At 37.5% G+C, this 24,154-nt stretch overlaps 1 protein-coding gene across 1 annotated transcript in view; it reads left to right on the top strand.

The window, feature by feature from the left end:
• The window catches only part of PLB1 (phospholipase B1), a 214,184-nt gene that overhangs the window by 151,452 nt on the left and 38,578 nt on the right, over positions 1-24,154 (top strand). Inside the window, exons 44-51 of the mRNA XM_051976223.1 lie at positions 7,101-7,166; positions 11,827-11,887; positions 11,989-12,047; positions 16,598-16,665; positions 18,303-18,346; positions 18,568-18,667; positions 22,843-22,894; positions 23,944-24,024. Coding sequence (XP_051832183.1) covers positions 7,101-7,166; positions 11,827-11,887; positions 11,989-12,047; positions 16,598-16,665; positions 18,303-18,346; positions 18,568-18,667; positions 22,843-22,894; positions 23,944-24,024 — 531 coding nt within the window. The remainder of the gene's footprint in view (positions 1-7,100; positions 7,167-11,826; positions 11,888-11,988; positions 12,048-16,597; positions 16,666-18,302; positions 18,347-18,567; positions 18,668-22,842; positions 22,895-23,943; positions 24,025-24,154) is intronic.

Genomic DNA, 24,154 nt, shown 5'->3' with positions numbered 1-24,154 from the left:
TCAGTTTTTACCTTTGCCACACATACAATGGCTGGCATTGTGCAATTATTGTCTCCAAAACAGGTATGACAATAGAATCACAGAAGACAGTCATCATTTATTCCATATTTAACCAATATTTTCTTTACCATCTATCCTCATTTTATCCTAACAATAGCCCTATAAGTTAGAGGCTATTATCTTCATTTTATAGATTAAAAAGTGCCTGAAACTGAAAGAAGACTGACTTGCTCAAGATCACATACCTAATAAGAGTCTGGGGTTGGATTTGAACTTGGATCTTCTTGACTCCAGGCCCAGCACTCTATCCACATCCTTCTATGCATAGAGTACTCACAACCTCAATGTCATCTTCACCAGAGTACTCACAACCTCCATGCCATCTTCAGCTAGTCACTCTCTCTCATCCATATGTCTGCCTCTGTGTCTCACATCTACTCCCTTTATTCCATTTGTAGATACCACCCTACTTTATTCTGGGAACTTGCTGCTGTCCAGAGGAGGCAATTTTTGAGGAGACCCTACTGGGCTTAAGCAATGATCCCAAGATGGTCATTCTGCCTTGGGGTAGAAAAGGCATTGATCAGCAAACAATACCTTTTCCTTTCTAGGCAATCTTTATAATTTTCATTATTGGTGGGAAGAAGAGGAGGCTCCCCTTCTAGAAGTTTACTGGGATAAACCATCCCTAATGGCTGATACTTAATTTAGGTTTGCAAAACACTTTATCAACACGATCTCATTTGAACCTCACAATAAACCTGAAAGATAGGTACTACAAATCTTATATGGGGTCTTATAAGCCCTTTTTATATGAGAGAAAACTGAGACCCCCGAATTAAGTAACTTGTCCATGATAATCACTAGTGACAAAGGTAAGCTTTAAACCTGGACTTCCTTGACCCAAGTTTTCCCTCTCCCCACCCCCACCCCCATCTCTTTGAAAGACATATACTCATTCCTCTCCCCTGAGATGAACAAATCCAAGACTACAAAGTAGGATGGGCACATCCTCCTTCCATTAACCTATAGAGGTCCCTTTTGGAGATGCGTGGTTGCTAAGCAACTCTGGAATCCTTTCCAAGATGGTCCATCTCTTGGCAAGCACATCTTTTGCTACATAAGACAACTCACTTTGCCAGCCGTGGGCTCCATCTGCTCCATTCCTCTGTGACTTAAAGCTTACTCTATGTGTTAGGTTACTCTATCTTGTTAGCTTACTCTATGATGAAGAAAGATGCTAATGGTCTGCTGAGCTAGAATTGTATTGCACAGAGGAACGCTATTCCTCTTTCTCCACTTCCTTTTCCCCAGAATTTGATTCTCTTCCACTCATCTACACACACACACACACACACACACACACACACACACAGACATTCCTGCTGTGAATTCTGTGATTGCAGTGTCTTGCAAGAATGTTGTTAGGAGGCCAGGCAGCAAGCATTTTAAATGGAACCAAATCTAAAACATAGAGGTAACAGGACTTGAACAGAGGTAGGAGAATAGGAAGAGGTAGCCGCCAAGTTCTTTCATTCCCTTCCCTCCCCCTAATCAATTGTAGATGTGTTCCATTTGTGTCAGGTAGAATGGCTATTTCTAAAGCACTTTACATTGGACAGCTTTTTAAAAGTTAAAGTTTAAAATCCTTTCTTAGATTATCTATATATACTAGTGGCCATCCTATGAAGCATGCAAGAAGATAGATCTAGGGCAACATCACATCTGCCTCTTCCAGGAATACATGCTCTGAATGGCACTATTCATGATATGCTATTTTCCCCCCGCCACCAAAAGTGCTGAGCACAAATCCCCCCAAGTGGCCAGGGCACAGATCTATTCTCACACTTATCCCCATGGGAACTCTATAAAATGACCACCATTGCACATATGATGGCTCTTCTAGAAAAGCTTGGATTGACTTCCTTGTGAGAAGGCCTTGGTCCCTGTAGATCTTGAAAGTTGTACTTCCCTGTTTATCAAGAAAGGAAGATAATTCAAGATCAGGGAAATTGAAAAAGAATGAGACAGAATGGTATAGACACAGAGATAAACAGAGAAAGGCAAAGAGGTACAGACAGAGACAAACAGAGAGACTGATGGAAGGATTCCCTCTTGTCAATTGAAATTCATTGTGCCCTTTATTTTCCTCTCAAAAGCAACTCCACTCCCCATATGACTCTATTTTTATTAATAAGATTCTATCTTCCCAGAGTAACACATTCTTGCAAGACACTGCAATCACAGAATTCACAGCAGGAATGTCTGTGTGTGTGTGTGTGTGTGTGTGTGTGTGTGTGTGTAGATGAGTGGAAGAGAATCAAATTCTGGGGAAAAGGAAGTGGAGAAAGAGGAATAGCGTTCCTCTGTGCAATACAATTCTAGCTCAGCAGACCATTAGCATCTTTCTTCATCATAGAGTAAGCTAACAAGAAACAGTACAAGAATACCTGTGCATTTTTTTAAATGGGGGGGGAGAAGTCCCACCATGCATGATGGTGGAAGCAAGCTCCCCGATATTCTGTGTGGACATTGTTTGTATGACCCCTAAAAACTAGTCCTTCATTAGCTATTTTGTCTGCTATTCCCTAATATACTGGTGACCCAGGTTGGAAACTTTGGTCACCTTAACCCAAACAAATTCCTCAGTTTGGATTTTAAAGTCCTTTACAGTCTCTTCTCCATACTCTAGCCCATAGAAGAAAATCAAGAATTTTTTTTTATTGTCTTTATTTAATGTAAGCTTATTAATTGATTGGCCTCTCATATCTAATTCGTTGTCAGTCAGTGAGTCACAAGTTGTAGTTGTTGTTGTTGACTTATGCCAGACTATCTGTAAGTCCATTTGGGACTAAAGAAACTAGAGTAGTTTGCTATTTCCTTCTCCAGCTCATTTTACAGATGAGGAAACTGAGGCAAACAGGGTGAAGTGGCTTGCCCTGGGTCACATAATTAATAAGTGTCTGAGGATGGATTTGAACTCAGGTCCTCCTGACTACAGACTCCCATTTTATCCTCTGACTGCTCTGGAATCAAGAAGAATTGTATTTATTTATTTTTTAAAGAATTATATTTATTAAATATGAACTGCTGCCAATCACTCTGCTAATTGCTTAGGATACAAAGGTAAAACTTATTCCTGCCCTCAAGAAGTGATTCTTCTTGCCTCAAGTCTCTTAGCCTCTCTTTTTTTATTCCATTCCATTCTATAATACTACAATGATCCAGGATTCTATTACCTTACTTTTGGTTTTCTGCAAGAGCTTTCTAGATGATTTCCTTGATACCAGACATTTCCTTTCTAGGCCATGTACCTGGTTAATATTCCTATAAAGCACTTTATTCCTCTTTTCTACCTCTACTTAAAGCCCTTGAATGCTTTTTCATCCTGTAGGTGGTAAGGTCCTTGAGCAAAACCACTTCTAAAGGTGGAGGAAGGGGCAGGAAAGAAGTACCCTAAAGGTTATGAAACCATCACTTGTAATGAATGACACATGCTCCATGTCCTGGGCTACCAGGTCCAGTGCCTTCTCTACTCTTCTGCATGAAACAAGATAGATGATAGAAAGATACATGATGGATGAACGTAAAGATAGATACATGATGGATGTATAGATAGATGTATAAATAGCTAAATAAATATATGATGGATGAATGGAAAGATAGATACATCACTGATGAATGGAAAGAAAGAAAAAAGAAAGAAATGAAGGAAGATAAACAGATAGATAGATAGATAGATGGATGGATAATTATATTAAGTGCTTAGTATCTCCTAATCCAGTCTTTCTCAGAGTAGTACTCAGTATAAAGCCAGGACATCCAATCTTCCTTATCCCAAGCACATTTTCACCTTCCCTTTCTCTCACCATCTCCCTCTATTTTTCACCCTCTGTTTTCCTCACCCTCAGCCTCTTCAAATTTAGCTCAATTTTTTTTTTGAGGGAGGGGGGGCTTATTTTTATATTCTCAGCACAGTACAGTGCCTAAAATAGTAATAAATGCTTTTTCTGCCTATTTAGACTGATCCCCCTTGGGAGGATAATAATATATCAATAATAACTAACACTTTGTAGCACTTTACATACATGGTCTCATTTGAGTTTCTCAAAACTGAGGTAGTCACTATAAGTATTATAATACCCATTTTACAGGTAAAAAAAATTGAGTTTTAAAGAAGTTAATTATCCTCCCCTTTTTTACAAAGCTAGTAAATATTAGAGGCAGAATTTTTAAAAAATATATATTTATTTTTCCTCAATTACATGTTAAAACAATTTTTAGAATTTTTAAGAAGTTTTTAATTCAAACTCTTTCCCTCCCTTCTTCCCTTCCTGAGATTTAACTAATCTGGTTATATATGTACAATCATGTAAAGCATTTTCATATTAGTTATTTTGTATAAGAAGACTCAAATAAAAAAAGAATGAAAGAAGAAAAGGGAGTAAAAATTTTCATGCTTTAGTCTGTATTCATATAATATCAGTTCTTTGGATTGTCTTAGATCATTGTATTTCTGAGAATAGTTAAATCATTCACAATTCTTCAAAATACAGCATTTCTGTTATTGTGTATGATATTCTCCTGGTTCTGCTTACTTCAGTTTGCATCTGTCATCTGTTCATATAAATCTTTTCAGGTTTTTCTGAAATCAGCCCATTTGTCATTTCATGACACAATAATATATCCTCACAATTGTTTAGTCATTCCCCCAATTGATGGGCATCAGTTATCACTTCTTAGCCATCACAAAAAGAGCTGCTATATTTTTGTCCAAATACGTCCTTTTCCTTTTTTATATCTTTCCCTAGTAATGGTATTGCTGGGTCAAAGGGCATATACAGTTTTATAGCCCCAGAGACAGGATTTTCACTCCAACTTTCCTGATTTGAAGTTCAGTAAGGGACCCACTTTGTCTATTACACTACACCTTACTGGGCCCATTCCAGAAGCCTTTTCTTTTGAAAGAAGCTGCCAGTATTTGCACTCACTTCACAGGCAGAGCCTTTGAGAACTCCGACAGAGTCCCCAGCGTGCTCCTCTTTGCTTCTGAAATAAAATATAAGCATTTCTGTTTGGCACTTAAATCCCTTCTCAATCTGGCTCCAAGCTTCCCTTTCCAGCCTTAATGGTGTGACTCCCTTTCATGTATTCTGCTTTCTAGCCAAACTGGCTTCCTTGCTATTTCCCACATATATCATTTCATCTCGGTGCTTCATGCTTGAAATGTACTCTTTTCACCTCTACCTCTTAAAATCCTTGGCTTCCTTCAAGGCCCAGTTCAATGGCCAGCTCCCACTCCAGGCCTTTTCCTGATTCACTAGGCTGTTTTCTCCTGCTCTCAATTAGTACTTTTTTTTTCCCATTTTATATTTGCCTATCTGTGGAAATGTTGATTCTCCTTCTCCTAATAGAAAGATATCTCAAGTGCAGACACTATTTCATTTTTTTTTATGTTCCCAAGGCCTAGTACAATACTTGGTAGACAGTAGGCAACCTAATAAATGCTTGTTGAATAAATAATGAGGCCTTGGAGAAAAACCTCAATGAAAGATGAATTAATTATTTTTAAATCATAATTTTTTATGTAATTTATTCTTTCAAATAAAAAAAAAGTTGATACCTCAAAAATAATCAGAGAATAGGACATAGAATTATAGCAGTACTGGAAAAAAACTGTTCCCTACCCAGGGAATGAGAATGATAAGATCATAGATTTAGACCTCTTGCCTATGGTCACACAGCCAGTACGTGTTCAAGGCAACATTTGAATCTAGTCGTCTTGAGTCCAAAGCCAGCTCTCTATCTACTTCTCCATTCACTGTTTCTCCAGTAAGGTAGCTTTCCACTGTTTCACACAGATATAGAAGCAAGAGGAAACCTGTGGGATAGGCATACTAATAGGTATGTGCAACTTCAATGATAACTAGTATCACATCCTATCAGAGTGAGTAAGGGGGTGGGAGCAGCTTCTGGATCTCAGCACGTAGTTCTTTTAGAGGCAGAAGGTTTCACCAGGCATCCTTTGGGGTTCAGGGGTTAGGGCAGAAGGTGTCTAGAAAATAAATAAATCTCCAATCCCCAAACACCCCAAGACCATGCTAAGCCTTCTATATTAAATAACCCTTCTGCACTGATGAACCATCTCCTGCAATGGGAAAGGACCTCCTGTCCTTGTATTACATTTTTAAAATAGATTTCTTTTAAGGACATTATGAATATAACAGAAGGAGATGGAGACATGTTAAGTTTTGTGAATGGAGCCTTCACTCTGGCATGTACAAAATGAAATTTTTAGGCCCTCTTATTGTAAAACACTAAACCAAAACTGTTAAGTTAAAAACCCTCTAGAATGAATGAAATTCTCTCTATAAAAGTTCAGGATATTTTCATAGCGAGGACGGAGCCAGCAAACAAGAAGGGTTTGAAGATTAGGGAGAGAGAAAAGATTGAAAGAAATTCTTCAAGGCTCAGTTCAGACACCACTTCCTACAGGAGGCTTTTTCTGGTCTCCCTCTCATCCTCATCCCAATAAACTGTTGATATCTATTCTATCCCTCAAAAGTATTCTGTTACTTTTTAACACTCAGTATATATCTCTATATGTATTGTTTTCCCACTAAAATATAAGCTCCTCGAGGGTACCTAATCAGCAAACATTTATTAATCATCCAGTATGCCCAAAGAGTGCTACATTTGGGGTTAAAACTGAAAAAATCCTTGCCCTGAAAGACTTTATAATCCATGGATCTACATACATAAATATAACATATCTCCCTCAAATCTGAGCATACTCAGTCTTTTGGCACAACCTGTATATAAGGAAATAAATAAAAGGAAGTGGGGAGAGGAAACATAGCACCTAGAGGGAATCAGAGAAATCCTATGTAGAGCAAAAATACTTGGTTTTGTCCATGGATGCCCAGTAACAGTCCCTGACTCACAGCAAGAGCTTAATAAAAAAGTGCTTAAGGAATGAATGAATTGAATTGAACCCAAAGATCAGTGTTATTATTATTAGATGTCTTTTATTTTTCTCTCATTATTCATCTTTTTAAACTCTTTAATGATCAGTCACGGTGGCCATCTCTTTCCAACAGGAGGAGCCCTTCATCAGGACCTACAGGAACAGTAACTACACATACCCAGCCAATCCTGCTATTGAGGTAATTGGTCAAGGTCACATGTTTGTGTTTAACAAGGTCCAACTGTTCCACCTGGTAATGTTCTGATTGCATAGTTCTGTGTATTTGCCTGCCTGCGAATGTCCACACACCTTTCCTTTTTTGAGGTATCAGGCAGGCAGGATGAGCAGAATAGACTCAGAATTGACCACATCAGAGAAAGTAAATCCCAGAACACTGGCCTGAACATGTCCATGAATCGTCATCACTCTTTTCCAGGTTACTGCTGGAAAAATACTGCTTTAGCCATGACTCTTTAACATTTGCAACTATGTTCTCACAGTCATCTGCTTCTGATCAGGCAAGTTTAACCTTTCTGGAGGAGTCAGAGCGGGGGGAAGATATTTCAGTAATTCTTGCTTAGTGACTACTGACTTAAAAGAAACCTTAACCTTAGTTTGGGTCATAACAAGGTTCCTTCTTGTTGCATTGACTATTTAGAATTAGTAAAGCCAATAAGTCAGCGAGCATTTATCAGTCATCTACTATATGCCAGACATTCTAGGAAAGAAGGAAGAGAGAGAGGGAGGGAGGGAAGGAAGAAGGAAAGGAAAAGATGGAAAGAAGGAAGAGAAGAGGGAAAGAGGAAAACAAATAACAACAACAAAAAAAAAAAATTAAAAAAAAAAAAAAACAGTTCCTGTTCTCAAGGAGTTCCCAGTCTAAGAGGAGACAGTATGCAAACACTATATACAAACAAGATAATAAGCTAAGCAACCTACAGAATACACCAGAATCAACACTAGCATTAAAAGATTCTTGTAGAAGGTGGAATTTTAGCTGAGACTTGCAGCTAAAGTCTAGGCAGTGAAATGAGGAGGCAGAGGAAAGCAGGGAGAGAATTCCAGATATGCAGGACAGTCAGTGCAAAAGCCATATGTAGTTAGTTGCTGGGAGTAAGGGAGATTAAAGTGTAAGAAGATTTCTCTGGTACCTACTGTTCATCTTTCTGAGGATCAAGTCCAGTAGTATAAATTTGCCCTTTCTGGGAAAGGGAACCTAAGATTTGATTGTAACTGTGAATAAAAACTCAGAAATCACTAGAAATGCTAAGCCCCCAGGCCCTGGATGTATGGGAAATTGATTTTACAGCCTAACTTCATGTTATTCTGCATCATCCAGTCTCCATTCCAGTAAAACTGGTCTGCTAGTTATTTTCCTACACACGACATTCCATCTCCCATCCCTGCACCTTTGTCCAGGCCCATGTCTGGAATGCAGAATTCCCAGCTTCTCTTAAAGCTCAAGGGTCACCTCCCACACACCTTTTTTTCCTTTTCCCAGTTGTTAGTGGTTAATTCCATCTGAAATTACTTTTTATTCACTCTAATCATAGATATATGTATATATGTATATATAAAACATTAAATGCATTATATGTGTTGTATATATGTATACATATATATGTATATATATACATGTATGCATGTGTATCTATACATGCATTTACACACACATATATTCTCTGTTGCTCCAGCACCTCACACAGTACATAGTAGACATTTGTTGAATTGAATCAATAGTCACAGATAGCTAGCATTTTTACTGGGCCTTAAGGTTTGCAATGCGTTTTATATATATATTACCAGGAAACAGTCTATTATTATTCCTAATTTACAGATGAGGAAATTGAGTCTAAGTGACAGGCCCAAGGTTAAATATCTAGACAGTCTCTAAGGTAGATTTTGCACTCAAGTTTTACTGATTCCAAGTCTAACACCATCTACTGAGCAAACTGCCAAGCTACTTTGTCTCTCTCCTAAGCTAGTGAATAGAGGACAGTTCTTACTTCCCTGCCATTCATAAACAATATAGACTGCTTGCTACCTGTACAAAATGTCATTCTACCTCCTTGAACCATGGACCATCTTAATTTCTGTAGCTTGGTTTACAACACAAGCATTAATCTGACACAGGGAATATATTTATCTTGCTCTGCCAAAAGCAAGTTGCTGAGATATTTCTCAAATGCTAATAATTATATTATGGTAAAACCCTATTTCTACATTTTTGATGTAAAACCAAGTTTCATTATTAGGATTACATTTTTTTTCTTTTTCATTTAATAATATTTCCCCCAACAAATAAACATAGTTTTCAACATTCATTTCTGTAATATTTTGAGGTCCATTTTTTTTCTCCTTCCCTTACCTCCCCTCTCCCCAATACAGCAAGCAATCTGATATAGGTGTGCAATAATGTTAAATATATTTCCATATTAGTTATATTGGGAAAGAAAAATCAGAACAAAAAGAAAAAAAACACAAGAAAGAAAAAACAAAGAAGTGAAAATAGAATGTTCCAATCTGCATTCAATCTCCATAGTTTTTTTCTCTGAATGCAAATGATGTTTTCCATCCTTGGATTAATTGTCATGACTAACATAGGATAACATATCATTAATGTTAAACTGATCGGTCTCTGAGAGAAAGCTAAATGATGTCAGATCTTCTCAAAGATTTCCAAACAACCTGAAAAGATGGACAATATATGAGTGAGATTTCTGTTAAATTTATTTGAAATTGATTATATATTAAATGTCTCATAATCTAATTAAGAGATTTTAACAAAATTTGGTTCAGCCAGATTTTTTCATAGAGAAGAGGATGCATCAAAGAAATTTGAGTATTAGTGTCCCTAGAAAATCAAATGCCCAATCAGTAAGTACTTTTGGAGAATCCACTGTGGGTAGCTATTGTGGGGAGAGAGAGAGAGAGACCTATAAGAAAGACAGACTTCATTAGACTCTGCCAAGACCTGGAAGCATGTGTAGTTTTAGCTAATACTTGAGTGCTTTCACTTCCCCTGGCACTTAAAAACTTGCTTCTTGTATTTCAGGTATGACAAGCATATTGTTTTGAGTTTGGATGATATTAAATATTGGAGGAATTTCTGCATTTCTAAATTTGTGTGTCTGGAGAAGTAGTACTTTTTTAAAATTTATTTTTCATTTTTTTTTAAAAGTAGTACTTCTTGACTCTATAGTCAAGAATATATAGAAAATCTGGTGGCATGATACTTGTGTAATCTTCAAGCTTTTCTAAAAACATTTCCTGTAACTAATTGTGATCAGAGCCATGGTGACACAATGAAGGTTTTGCCCCAGGGCATCAAATTTGCAAGGTTCTGATAGTTCTGATAGTCCTTCAGAAACAATGGTTTTATGATAGAGTTTGTAAGAATAAGTAGTTAAGATAGGAAACTTGGGGAGAAGACTACTTTTTCATCTTCTGATTCTGTTTCCCCTCCCTCACACTGAGCAGACTCCTCATCAACAGACTCATTTTGGTTTTACAAGGTGTCAGTCTTCCTTCACTTTTCCTCTTTCTCAAGGCCTGGTATATAGCATATTGGCACTGGAAATAAAAATTTCTAGTTATAAATGATTTGTTGCTTAAGCCTTGATATTAAAATTGGCTTCATTTTTTTTTATTATTTTTTCCTGAGGCAATTGGGGTTAAGTGATTTGCCCAGGGTCGCATGGCTAGAAAATGTTAAGTGTCTGAGGTCAGATTTGAACTCAGGTGTTCTATCCATGGTACCAACTAGCTGCCCTATTAGCTTTATTTAAAAAAAAAAATAATAGTGATAACTCTCCTTCGAGAAAATATAGTAGGATATTGGCTTAGGGGATAGACGATGATGTAGCATCAGTGTTTAGCAACTGGTGGTGCAGTAGATCAAAGGTTTTTAAACTATGGGTTATGACTCCATATTGGTTACATAACTGAATGAGGGGGTTGTGGAATTATTATTTATTATCAGTAAAAGTTTGATTTGTTTAGGTATTTTATATACTTGGGGTCACATTAAAATTTATTGTGCAAAAAGGGATCATGAGTGGAAAAAGTTTAAGAAGCCCAGGGTACTGCTAGACCCTTATAATTCAATTCAACAAGCATATATTGAATGCCTGCAATGTATAAAGCTGGTACACCAAAGTGAATAAAAAGAAAGTCCTGCCCTTGAGGAACAAACTTTTATAAAAACTGTAGGGGATGAACAAATAGATGGTTAGAGTGTGAGAGTACATGGGAGAGGTATAAACAGGTACTATGAGAGTTCACCATTGGGAAATAACTCTCCTGGCTGAGAGATAAGGGAAAGCTATAAAAAGGAGGTGACATTTGAGCTGAGCCTTAAAAGATGAGTAGGGTTTCAACAGGAAGAAATGGTCAAGAGGGCATTCTAAGTATAGGAAAGAGCAAGGACATGGAGGTGGAAAAAGTAAGGGAAGATATTCAAAGAATGGCTGGGGTGTCGGAAATACAAATAGAAGAAGTATGAAATAAAAACTATTAAGTTAGGGAAGATCCAGGTTGTGGAACGCCTTGGATGCTGAGCAGAACACATGGTAAAATGTAAATGACTTCTTAAAAGAGTGAGGTAAACTTAGCTAGATGAGGGATGCATTCACCCATTGCATCTTTTCTAGGTACTGTGTCAGGATGTTTATATATCATATAGCTTTTAATCTCATATGCCCCCTATACCAACCCAGACCTACTTTGCTGAGGTCTGAACTTAGTTGAAGATGGATAGGCGGTGGAATTGGTCTCTCTACATTATGAATGTTAATCATCTTAAAGAACAGCCTTTTTTCTCACATATGAAGTGGGTTTCTTTTCTCTTGCTTATTTAGAACTGGGGCAGTGACTTCTTGTGCTCTGAGCAGGGGTCATCCAGCAGTACTCCCACATCAGGTCAGTAAGAAGAGCCCTGATTCCTACCATGCCCTTCCCTTTGGCATTGTCTCCTAAAGAAAGATAGCACAGCAAAGGTTCTACTTTCTTGTCTCCTTCAGTCCATCAGCTCCGGCCTGCTGACATCAAGGTGATTGCAGCTCTGGGAGACTCACTGACTGTAAGTACTAAGCCTAACAGAGTTGTTTCACCCTCATATGCTCCGGGGAACCAGAGACTTTAAGGGCCAGCCAAATATTAGCTAGTCATTCCAGCCTTAGCCCTGCGACTTAAGTAATTATTCAACAATTATTTTGTATGACTTTTACTTGATACAAAGTCTTTGTTCTTTGCCAGGCAAGGATGTTGGAGGATAGGAGGTGAGAGAGAAATATGAATAATATATATTCCCTGTCCTCAAGGAGGACACTTTGAGAAACAATTTTGCAGGACTGAAAAGTGAGGAGGAAAAAAAAGGTAATGTGTGTGATAAATGAAAGGAGAAAATAGCTGCTAGAGGGGAAAAAAAAGAGGCTACTTTGAGCTGAGAGATTCAGGAAAGATGTCATAGAGCAGGTTGGATCAGACTGGTATATAAAACTAGTCCTTAAAGGGTGAGCTGGATTTAGATGACTGAAGAGAAGAAGCTGGGGTATCTCAGAGAGGGGGGTAGTGGAGGAAAAGAGAATAGGAGGGAGATATACAATGGTTGAAAAATTAAAAACTGTGTTCCAATGACATAAAGCTGGTTTGCTTGAGGAAAAGAGTTTGTAAAGAAGAATCAGGAACCAAAAAGTTAGAAAGGAGGACTGGGGCCAGATGAAGGCAGAAATACCATGCTTATTAAATTTATAGATGATACTAAGTTGGAAAGGACAGTTAATACACTGATGACAGAAATGGGATCTTAACTCAATAGGTTAGAAGAAGGGGATGAATTTCATAAGATGAAACTTAATAGTACAAAGGCAAAGACCTATAATTAGATTTTTGAAAATCCATAATGGCACAGTCCAAAATGGGGGAGTCATGACTGGGTAGTTAGTATTATAAAAGGGATCTGAGAATTTTAGTGGACTGCAAGCTAAGAGAATCATGGGATTTAGAATTGGATGGCACTTTGGAGGTCATTTGAGCCAATTCATACCTGAAAAAGAAATTCCTACTACAAGATACTTGATAAATAGTCATTCAGTCTTTGTTTAATGACCTCCAAATTGGGGGGAGGGACCCACTTTCTTTCGAGGAAGCCTATTCCCCTTCTTGGACAATTCTAATTTTTAAGAAATCTTTTCTGCTTTCAAACCTAAATTGCTCCCTTTGTAACTTCCACCCATTGTTCCTGATTTGCCTTTTGGTGCCAAATGAAGCATCCTCTTCCACTTCATAGTCCTTGAGTATTCCTTTCTGCAAACCAAGTATCCTCACTGCCTTCATCCTGGCTTCATAGGTCAACAGTAGCATGGCAACCTAAAAAATTAATATAAACATAAGTTGCATTAATATAAGTACAGTGTGGGGGAAGAGGGAAGGAGATGTTGATCCCAATTTTCTATATCACAACTAATCTATTTTCTTTTTAGAAACAGTATCCATTACATGGAATGATAGACTGAGTAGATTGAGTAGTGAATTTAGGGTTAAAGAAACTAGATCCAAATCTCAGTTCTACTATGTAGTAAGTAGCTGTACTAAATGTTTCTAAGGGTCCTTTCAATCCAAACTTCTGATCCTCTGCCAAGTTGGGATGAATTCAGAGGAAGACAAGAAGAATGATGAAAGGACTAAACTCCATGTCCCATAGGTAGTAAGAACTGGCAGTGTATAGCTTGAAGAAGGAGATGCTTGAGGAGAAACTGCTATTTCTCTTCAAATATATGGAAGGCTGTTGTGTGGAAAATGGATTCAATTTATACTGGTCGGCCCCAAACAACATAACTAGGACCAGAGGATAAAAAGGATGATTCTTCATTCCTTTAAAGAGGAACTTTCTAAGTAATTCAGATTATCCTGGTTGCTGTCATTAAAACCCAGAATGGGAATGCAAGGAAAAAAGGAAAACACAGTTCTTGTCCTTGAGATGCTTATATTCAACTGAGGGAGACAACATGCAAATAATATTGTATATATAGGATATAAAGAGTGTAATTGGGAGATAATCTCAAATGGAAGGGACTGGAATGGATGTAAAGGTAGAAATTGAGTGTTAAAGGAAGTATGGGAAACGAGGAAGTGGAGGTGAGGAGGGAAAATAATTGCATCAGGAGATGGACGTCCTTGAACAAACAAGTCAATGTAGTTGAATCGCAGATTACATGAAGGTAAAAGGTGGGGAATAAGTGTGAGAAGATGGAAAAGATAGGAAGGAATTTAGAAACCAAATAGAGCATTTCACGTTTGATCCTGGAAGTTATAAGGAATCATTAGAATTGATTGAGCAAGGAGATATCATAGACCTGCACTAAATTCAGGAAGAATATTTTGGTGGCTGAAAGGAAGTTGAATTGGAATATGGAGGGATAAAGCAGTTTGACTAATAAGAAATCTATTGTAGTAGTCCAAGAGATGATGAGAGCTTACACTGGAATGGTGATGGTGTCAGAAAAAAAAAAAAAAAAACAAGCAAGAATATGAAAAGGTAGAAACAATAATACTTGACAATATATTGATAACTGGGAAGAATGTAAGGTATTAAGGATGACACCAAGGTTGTAAGCCTGGGAGATTGGTGGCACTCTCAACAATATTAGAAAAGTTAGGAAGGAAGAAAGGACTGAGGGAAGGAGAGGATGAATTTTGTTTTGAACATATTGATTTTAAGATATCCAAGATGATAATTGGCACTCAGGAAAAACATTAAAATTGAATACACAATTCTTGGAATCATCTGGAAAGAGATGATTTGAACCCATGGGAACTGATGAAGTCACCAAGTGAAAGAGTATAGAGGAAGAAAAGAGCTTTAGAAAGTCTTAGGGAAACCCATGGTCAGAGGGAGTGATCTCAAGAAAAATCCAGCAAAAAAGACTAAGGAAGAATAGTTAGACAAACATGAGGAAAACTAGGAGAGAATGTTAGGAAAATCTATAGAAGAAAAAACATCAAGAAGAGGGTATTCCTCAAGATCAAAGGATGCAGACAGATCAAAAAAGATGAGGATTGACCAAAAAAAGCATACAAGATTTAGCACTTAGATCCTTGTTAATTTTGGAGAGATCTGTTTCAGTAGGTTGATGAGGTTAAAAGCTAGTAATTAAGGACTTACTATGTGTCAGGCACTATAGTAATGAATAAGGAAAAAAGGAAAGTCAAAAGATAGTCCCTATTTTAGAGGCTCTCACAGTCTATGTGGGAAGACAGAATATAAACAACTATATATGGACAAGATTTTTTTATATTGGAGATGTAATTTTTTTTAATTGGAGATAATTAACAGAAGGAAGGAAGTACTTTTAAAGGGGATGAGAAGAGTCTTGTAGAAACAAGTTTAAAAGTGAGTGGAAGGAAAAATTTTCCTGAAGAGTTTAGCTGAGAAGGGGAGAAAAGACAGAATGACAGGTTGACAGACAGAGTAAGATTAAATGAGAGTTGTTTTGTTTAGTTTATTTTGTGTTGTTTTTAAGGATGGGAAAGATAGGGGTCTGTTTATAAGAAGTAGGAGAAAAACTAATAGGTAGGGAGAATTAAAAAGCAGAGGGCCTATCACTCTACTTTGGGTGGAAAGAGAAGCCTTTGAAGGAGATAGAAGAAACAGATGGGTTGAGAGGTAGGATAATCAGAATACTGTGTTGTCATAGAAACCAAGGGAGGAGAGAGCAGTTAAGGTAGTCAACAGGGTCAACTGCTACAGTTTCCATGGAAGGTGCTATGTGAATTCAGAATTGTCACTTAGCATCTACCACCTTTTCTTTTACTTACCTTTCTTTATTAAACATTTATTAAATGAAGTGTTAGACAAAATGTCAGAGAGACAGTATCTAATATCATATTTTATACTTCTAAGCTGTATGATCAACAGAAAATCATTTAACCTCTCTGTGTCTTGATTTCATTTGTAAAGTGGGGGATGATAATACCTCTAGTACCTACCTCAGAGAGTAGTTTTGAGACTTGTTTTATCCCAGGTGAGACAGAATATGTAAAGTATTGAATGAATTTTAAAGTACCATATAAACATTAGTTTCTATACTTTTTAATCAAGATTATCATGTAGAATAGTAAAATTTTACTAATAATTGATATAATTGATAGAGTTAAGGTTTAATGTCAAGAATTCTATTTCTGGGTTTAATTTCTATTTCTGATGCCAACAATGTGACTCCTAGACAAATGACTTAACCTCTCTGGATCTCAGACAATTTGCTTAGAAATGATCTACTAAGTAATAGACCTAGTTGGAAACCTTGTTGGTAAAGGGAGTTTCTATACCAAGAGTTACTTTTGCAGTAAAATCATTGATATTTCCAGTATCTTTTTATTTATTTAAATATATGTGTGTGTTAGAAAACATAAAAGTCCAACACCTTCATTTTACAAATGAGTATACTGAGACTCAAACAAGTTAAATGTCTTAAAGGTCAAACAGGTAGTGAGTGTCACAGCAAAAGTCTTCTGATTCCAAGTTTAGGACACTTATCCAAGGACATCCTACCACTTGCCCAAATCACAAAGATTTTCTCAGGACCCCGAGTTCACACTACTCACACTTGCCTTTCCACTTGCCTTTCCCAGACAGCTGTAGGAGCTGGAGCAAAAAACATCACTGGCCTGTCCATGGCTTGGAGGGGACTATCCTGGAGGTGAGGCTCCTCTTGACTCCTCTTTTGATGGTGACTTTGATGATGACTCTGGTTCTTAGGGACAGTTTGGTTGTTTCTTTTGAAGCAGAAGAAAATTATCCCTTACCCCTCTGAGGGAAAGGTTTTGGATCCCTAAGAGGTAGCATGATCTAATAGAAATCTGGATCTGGGGTCAGGAGACCGTGGTTCAAATCTTAGCTCTGAAATTTGCTATCTGTGTAATGCTGGGCAGGTGATTAAGAACTTTCAGTCTTGGTTTCATCATCTATAATACAAATTTAAAAATATAAAATAGAAAGATAAAATTTATTATTTAATTTTTTTGAAAAAGGATGGCAATACATGTACTACATACCTCATGGGGGTTATTTTGAGGAAAATACTTTACAAACTTTGAAGCTCAATTTCAATATGAGCTATGTCTAGTATCTGTTCAGATGGAGGTATTCCAGACATCTTTAGCAACCTTCCCTATGCCTGAAATGTTTCCTCTTTCCATCTATTAAAATATGTTGGGTTTTTTTATTATTATTATTGTCATTCTAGTTGCCATTATCGTTTGGTGTTTTAATCTTATTTTTGTTGATATCTTTTGTTTTTATCTTCATCTTTTGTTTTACCTTCATTTCCTCTACCCAGAAAGCCATTCCTTATCACAAAGAATAAAAACCATGTCCCATAACACCCCCATCTCTGCAAGAAAAGGGGAATTCCTTACTTCCTTTTTAAAAACTGAACCTGTGATTTCCTTCATATAAGGAGTTTTGGTGAAGAAATCTCTTAGCCAATGAAGATTAGTACATTATTTATAATTTTTTTGTCTTAGATATATCTGGGGCACTGAGAGGATAGTAATCCTCTACTATGCCTATGAAACTTGGACAATATACCAGCATCATACAGAAAACTGAACCCACTTCCATTTGAATTGTCTTAGGAAGATTCTGAAGGTCATTTGGCAAGATAAGATACCAGATTTTCTCTAACTAAACTGCCAACCATTCCAACTCTACTGCAGAGAACACAACTCTGTTGGTCTGGCTACAATATTCAAATGCTGAATGTATTCTTGCCAAAAAGATTATTTTATGAAGAACTTACAAAGGGCAAGAGCTCAATAAAAGTGGCCAGAAAAAATGATCCAAGGATACTCTCAAGGTCTCTCTTAAGAACTTTAGAATTGGCATGGGAGACACTGGCACAAGATTTGCCCAGCATGGCATGCCCTTATCCGAGAAGGTGCTGTGCTCTATGAGCAAAACAGAATTGAATTAGCTCAGAAGAAACACAAGATGCACAAAGTTAAAGAAGCCTCCCCAAATACCATAGGGACTATTCCTGCCTGATCTCTGGCAGAGCATTCCAACCTCGTATTGCTTTATTCAGCCACAGTTGGACACATTATAATTTGACTCTAACATATTGATGTCATTTTGGTCCTCTTTGAGAATGAAGGACAACAACCAACCAACAAACTAGACAGTAAACTCCCAGAGGGCAGGAATTATATCTTATCTAAATTTTCATTTCCTCCAGAACAGTTGTTCAAAATAAGTACTTTAAAAATGTTTGCTGTTTTGACTTTTCAGTGAAAGCTTACTGATCTCTACCTAAGCCATTCTCTTTCCTTCCCCCAGTATTGGAGGAGATGGAGTCTTAGAAACTCACACCACTTTGCCAAGTAAGTAACATAAGTAAGAAACATTTCTTTCTGGAAACCCAGATTTAGAGTGTTTGCCTTCTGTCAGGTTGTGATGAAAAAAGGAAGGGGGAACCTTTCTTTGTAAAGTGGAAAGACCTAAAAACTCTGAGCTCTCTATAGCTCTCATTCCTCAAGACCCTCTAATTGAAGTTCACTGAGTCTCCTCATTCATATTTTTTTTCCTTTTCCCTCTTGCAAAGATATTTTGAAGAAATTTAACCGCCATCTCCATGGATTTTCCACTGGCACCCAGAAGGAGACAATTGGACTAAATGTAGCAACAAGAGGGGCTATGGCACAGTAAGTAAACTTAATGGAAGCCATGGAGTGAACTTGGGATTCAGAGTGGAGCACCTGGGTTCAAATTCTAACTGGCACTTCATTCATCCTCTCTGGGTCTCAGTTTCTCCTCTTCTTTAAGATGAGGCAGTTGGACTAGATGATCTCTCTGATCTCTTATAGTTTTAAATCTAAGACCTTATCTAGTGAGAAGAATGGGAATTGGAAAAAGAAGGGAAAGGGGGAATAGAAAGCTAAATGAAGGAGAGTAGTGAGCCAGATGGAGGAGAAAATTGAGCCACAGAATGATGCCTTTAGAGATCATCTCTGTTAACCATCTCCTTTTACAGATAAGGCAACTGAAGCCCCCCCCCCAAAAAAAAAAAAAAAAAAGAGGTTACTTTATCAGAGTCTGAGTTCTTTGATTCCCAGTCTCTGGCAGTTAATTAATGACAACAAATCCAAGGCCCAATAGTCAAGTAGTTAGTACTTTAAAATCAGCAATTTAGAACTTTACAGTAGCAATCTTTTATATTTGTAACACAATTTGTGTTTACAAAGTACTTTCTTCATCTCATTTGATCTTCAAAATAACCCTATAAGTAAAGCTAATATTAATATTACTATTGTAGAAATGAGGAAACTAATGGTCAGAGAGATTATGACTTCTAAGTATTCAAAAGAAACTGAACATGTTTTTGTCAGGAAAACAATATAGATTTATGTATCAGGGAGATATCTAAACTAGCTGATCTTCCAGATGTCTTCCAAGGCTCCAAATCTGATAAGAGAATCACAAAATCTGAGTTAGAAGGGACCTCAGCAGCCATCTCTTCTACCCACTTTACAATATAATCTTCAAAAGGTTATTTAGTCCTACCTTAAAGGCCTCCAGGGAGAGAAAGCCTGCAATTTGCTGAGGCTGTTCATTTCACTTTTGAATACCTCTCATTGTTAGAAGTTGTTTCCATCAAGCCTAAACCTGCCTCTTTGCAGCTTCATTTATTCCTCCAACACACATTTATTAAGCACAAGCTATATGGCTTAAAAAACCAAAATAGTGAATGCCCTCAAAGACCTTATATTCTATTGGGAGAATATTTACATATATCCATATAAATAAATATAAAATCCATACAAATGAATGAATAAAAAACCATTTATATAATGCTTATTATGGCGCAAAACACTATTAAACATTGGGAAAATAAATTTTTAAAAATCTAGATGTGCCTTCTCCCAATGAGCTTATATTCTAATAAGGGGGGTCAACAAATTTAGGGAAGTAGCAAAGGGGAGGAGTGGTTCACTTTGGAAAGTCACTGAAATGATAAGTGGAGTTACAGGGATATAGACTGATACTATTTCTAAAATCATGATAATACTGATTTGATTAAGATAGCAGTGATCAGAGAATGTATCTCTTACAGAGATTAGAAAGTGAAATTTAGAGAGTGAGAAAATGGATAATGCTTGATTGTAAGATGGCTGGTTGGGTGTGTAGTGATGAAGATGGCTGGAACTTTCATATAATGGGCCTTGAGAAACACTTGACAGTTGGGGCATCATGGGCCATAAAACAAGAGTTCCAGAGCTGAAAACATTAAGTTCTTCAGGACATGGTCTTTGATTCATTGAAAAGAGTGATAGCTAGGGTAAAGAGCAAGCAGTATTTTGGGAGGAGGACACTAGAAACTCTGGAATCAGAACAGGACTCATGTAGGAGATAGCATTTGAACTGGATCTTGAAGGAAACTACAAATTCTAAGAAGCAAGTAGCTAGAGCATCATAAGAGTATGAAGCAGATTTTGCAAAGACAGAGAGGTAGAAGGTAGAATGCAGTTTATGAGGAATGAGGGAATGAAAAAGATGATTGAAAAAACATTTATTAAGCATTTACTAGGTTAAGGAAACTATGATCCACTCTAGAGATACGAATATGAAATTGAGACAGGCCCTGCTCTTAAGGAGCTTACATTCTAATAGGGAGAATAGTAATCAAGAAAATATGCTTTTGGCCAGGAAGTTTCTGGGATGATGAGTTGAGCAATAAATCTATGGAATAACCTGGCCTTTCCAGAAACAAGGAAGTATTGATTTGAGTAACTTTTCCACTGTTAATCTTGGTGAATGAAAGGGAAGGGAAGAAGCATAGTCCCAGGGTAGGAGTCTGGAGCTAAGAGACTTAACCCCGTTGGGCGTGGTCTTAGGAGATCCAGTTTGAAGGCAAGAACAGCAGTAACACAAAATAGCAAGTAAGCCAGTTTGGTAAGAATATAGAATGGAACTTCGTCTTTGTTCCTTGGTGTGGACTCTGGTCTTAGGAGCAAGGTTGCAGAATTTGGAAATTGGCACTACTTCTAAATGAACTAAGGAGCAACAATATTAATCAATATGATTAGATCTCTTTTTTTAAAAATTACCTTTTTTATTGCTACTTTTTGTTCTTATCTTAACTTTATTTCCAAAATGGATCCCTCCCTTCCCCCTTCCCCATGAAACCATTCCTTATAACAGATTATATAAAAGACAGAAATTTTTTTTAAAAAATTATTTAGCAAAGCCAATCATTACATTAGTTGTGGATAAAAGTATGTGCAATAATCCACATCTTTAGTCTTACAAATTAGCCAAAAAGTGAGGTAAATACATATATTCAAATTTCAAGGATGCCAAGTTTGGTCATTGTCATTGTGGAACATTTAATTTTTATTCTTTTGTTCTTTTCCTTTGCATGCAAACTGTTGAAGATAGTTTCCCTCCTCCCCCTTTCTGCCAAGTCTCTCTGTCCCTCAATGCTTTCAGCTCATATATTAATCACATTTACCAATAGTTATCGTTTTGAGCCCCCCAAAGATCATGTTTGCTTGTTTTTGATCTTCCTTTTTGCTGTCAACAACTGTGCTGATAAATTAAAACTGGAAAGCTAGACAAAGTCCGATGACTTTTTTCCTACAGCCATGCTAATTCTTTGCCTTTTAGAAGACTGAGTTTGTATCACCTAAGGAACTCTAATTGATTTGATTCACTTCCCTTTTCCCATCAGTATTTTTTTCAGACTGTACACATTCTCTGAGTCTCAGAACCATAGGAAATGATAGCAATTCTTCAAAGTCAAGCAATGAGAGCTTCCTTGTCACAAATTAAATTGAGTCTCAGTGGCATTATATTGTTGCAGTTTTGTGGTTACTCATTATTAATATAATCATAAAGGAAGTTGATTCACTGTGATGATTTTTCAAGTCTGTTTCTATTTCTTGTCATTCCTATTCTTACCATTTCCTATCCTCGGCCTCTTAGGATATGAGATTTAGGATTTTAAAATACCCTGGAAATAATCCAGCTCCACCATCCCCCATTTTATAAATCAACCAGGAACTAAAACCCAGAAAACTTAGTCAATGAATCAATAAACATGAATTAACTACCTCCTATATATGGGCACCTATTATATGCCAAGCAATAGGGATAGAAAGAAAGGCAGAAGATTATTCCTACTCTTAAAGAGCTGTGTTGATTGTTTCCTTGATCTCCAAGGAATCCAATGGAGAAGACAATTGGCAAATAAGGATGTACAAACACACTATAGACAGGATATATTGAACATATTCAACAAAGAGAAGGCACTAGAATTAAAGAAGATTAGGAAGGATTTCCTGTCGAAGATGAGATTTTGGCTGGACTTAAAAAAAAAAAAACACCAGAAGGTCAAATGGTTTCCTTAATAATAGTAAGTAGCAGAATTGGGATTTGAATCCAGATTTACTGCTTCCTGGTCTCTTGCTCTTTCACCTCTGATAAATACAGAAGAAATTCACAGGCTCAGTCTGTATCTCTATCCTAAAACATATCCATTTTTTTTACATTCATTCATCCCTTTAGTAACTAGAGCTAGCCAGTGAGAATATAAGTATTCCCCTAGCACCAACCAGAGGATCAGAGATCTTAAAGCTGGAAGGGACCCAAACCTCTGCCTTCAGGTGGGTAAGGTGACACTTAAACAAGGAGGCAACTGAAGATCAGAGAGGTTGATCTTCCCTGCATCACCCAGCTGGTTTATAGCAGTGAGAATCTGCACCCTCTGTCTGGCCTCCCATCCATCGTCCTTTGCACAGAACTGTCCACTTCCAGCCCTCCCTTAGGCTTAGAAGGTTTTCTGAACCTCATCTCAGCTTTTGTTTCTCTCCCTGAATAGAGACATGCCAAGCCAGGCCCGGGAACTAGTGGACAAAATGAAGAAGAGCTCGGTGAGTGTCCGTCTTTGGGGCCACCATAGGAAGATATGGAGGTGACCTGGGTTAGGGAAGGTCATGGGATTCTTCACCTTCTTCATCTCTCAGAGAACACCCCGAGGAAACACAGTCAGAGAACCAAAAAGGGCTCCAGGATGTGTTAAACTTTGTTTCCCTTCCCCATGAGGTTAATTATCTCTCCTTTCCAAATACGATGCCCTTGGAAGAAGAGAAGCTGCAGACAATGAAACAATCAAATTGGCAAGGGACTGTCTCCCTGGCCCTGGACTTTATCTCTTTCCCACCTCAACTCGGATTTTGCTTCACTGAAACCTGTTTATGTAAAGGCTGCATTCTAAAAATAGAATTCTCATTCCATGCTTCCTCTCTCTCCCTCCTTCAGCTCTTCAGCCCTGTTCTCTGAAACCTTGCAGGCACATTTTTTTCTCCATGATTTAGTCTTTGGAATTTAGCTCCTGATAATAACAGCAAGAATCCTGTTATGGCAGTAGTTAGAGGGGGAACAAGCTTCCCAGTTCTGCTGTAGGACCGCAATGAGTCTTCTCAAGCACCACAATCCAAGAGATCTCCTCTTTCCCTCAATTCCTCTTGTATATACACCAGTTCCTTTCTTCTCTCTGTTTATTCTCTTTTCTTTAAGAGACATTTTGGAAGGTTTGTTCCTATTTTCATCTTCCTCTTTTAGCCCCAGTATCATACCGATTGTAACACCTTAGGTCATCACTAGTCATTCCAACAGCTGCAGCTTTCTGAAGGGAATTTCAGCATAAAATCTGTCCCCTACTGCCCTGATACATGCACCTGTGCCATAACACTCACTTTGTGGTGCTTGGTCCCAGTGGATTATTATGGAGCAATAAATTCTGGGTTCCCCTCATCATTCGCTTCAGGATTAGTCCCAAGAAGAGCCAGTCTTCCTAGGGTCTTACTCTAAAATGGGAAAAGTGGAAGAAAACTTGCTAGGGCTTGACTCCCAAATACCAATATTGCACAGCCCCCCTCACAGCTCTGAGTTCTAAATCTCTGGGTCTTCAATCTCTCAGGAAATCAACCTGAAAGAAGACTGGAAGCTGATCACCATCTTTGTTGGAAGCAATGACCTGTGTCGGTACTGTGAAAACCCGGTAAGTACTAGCTCAAACCCACAACATTGGAATAATTATAGTTTTATAGAAGAAGGGAATCAATAAGCATTATGTACCAATGACTCCTGTATTCCCCAAATATCCACAATCCTCTATTCCCCAATTTAGA

This window comes from Antechinus flavipes, chromosome 2, assembly GCF_016432865.1.
Source record: "Antechinus flavipes isolate AdamAnt ecotype Samford, QLD, Australia chromosome 2, AdamAnt_v2, whole genome shotgun sequence".
Taxonomy (NCBI): Eukaryota; Metazoa; Chordata; class Mammalia; order Dasyuromorphia; family Dasyuridae; genus Antechinus; species Antechinus flavipes.
This window is presented reverse-complemented; position numbering and strand designations above follow the sequence as displayed.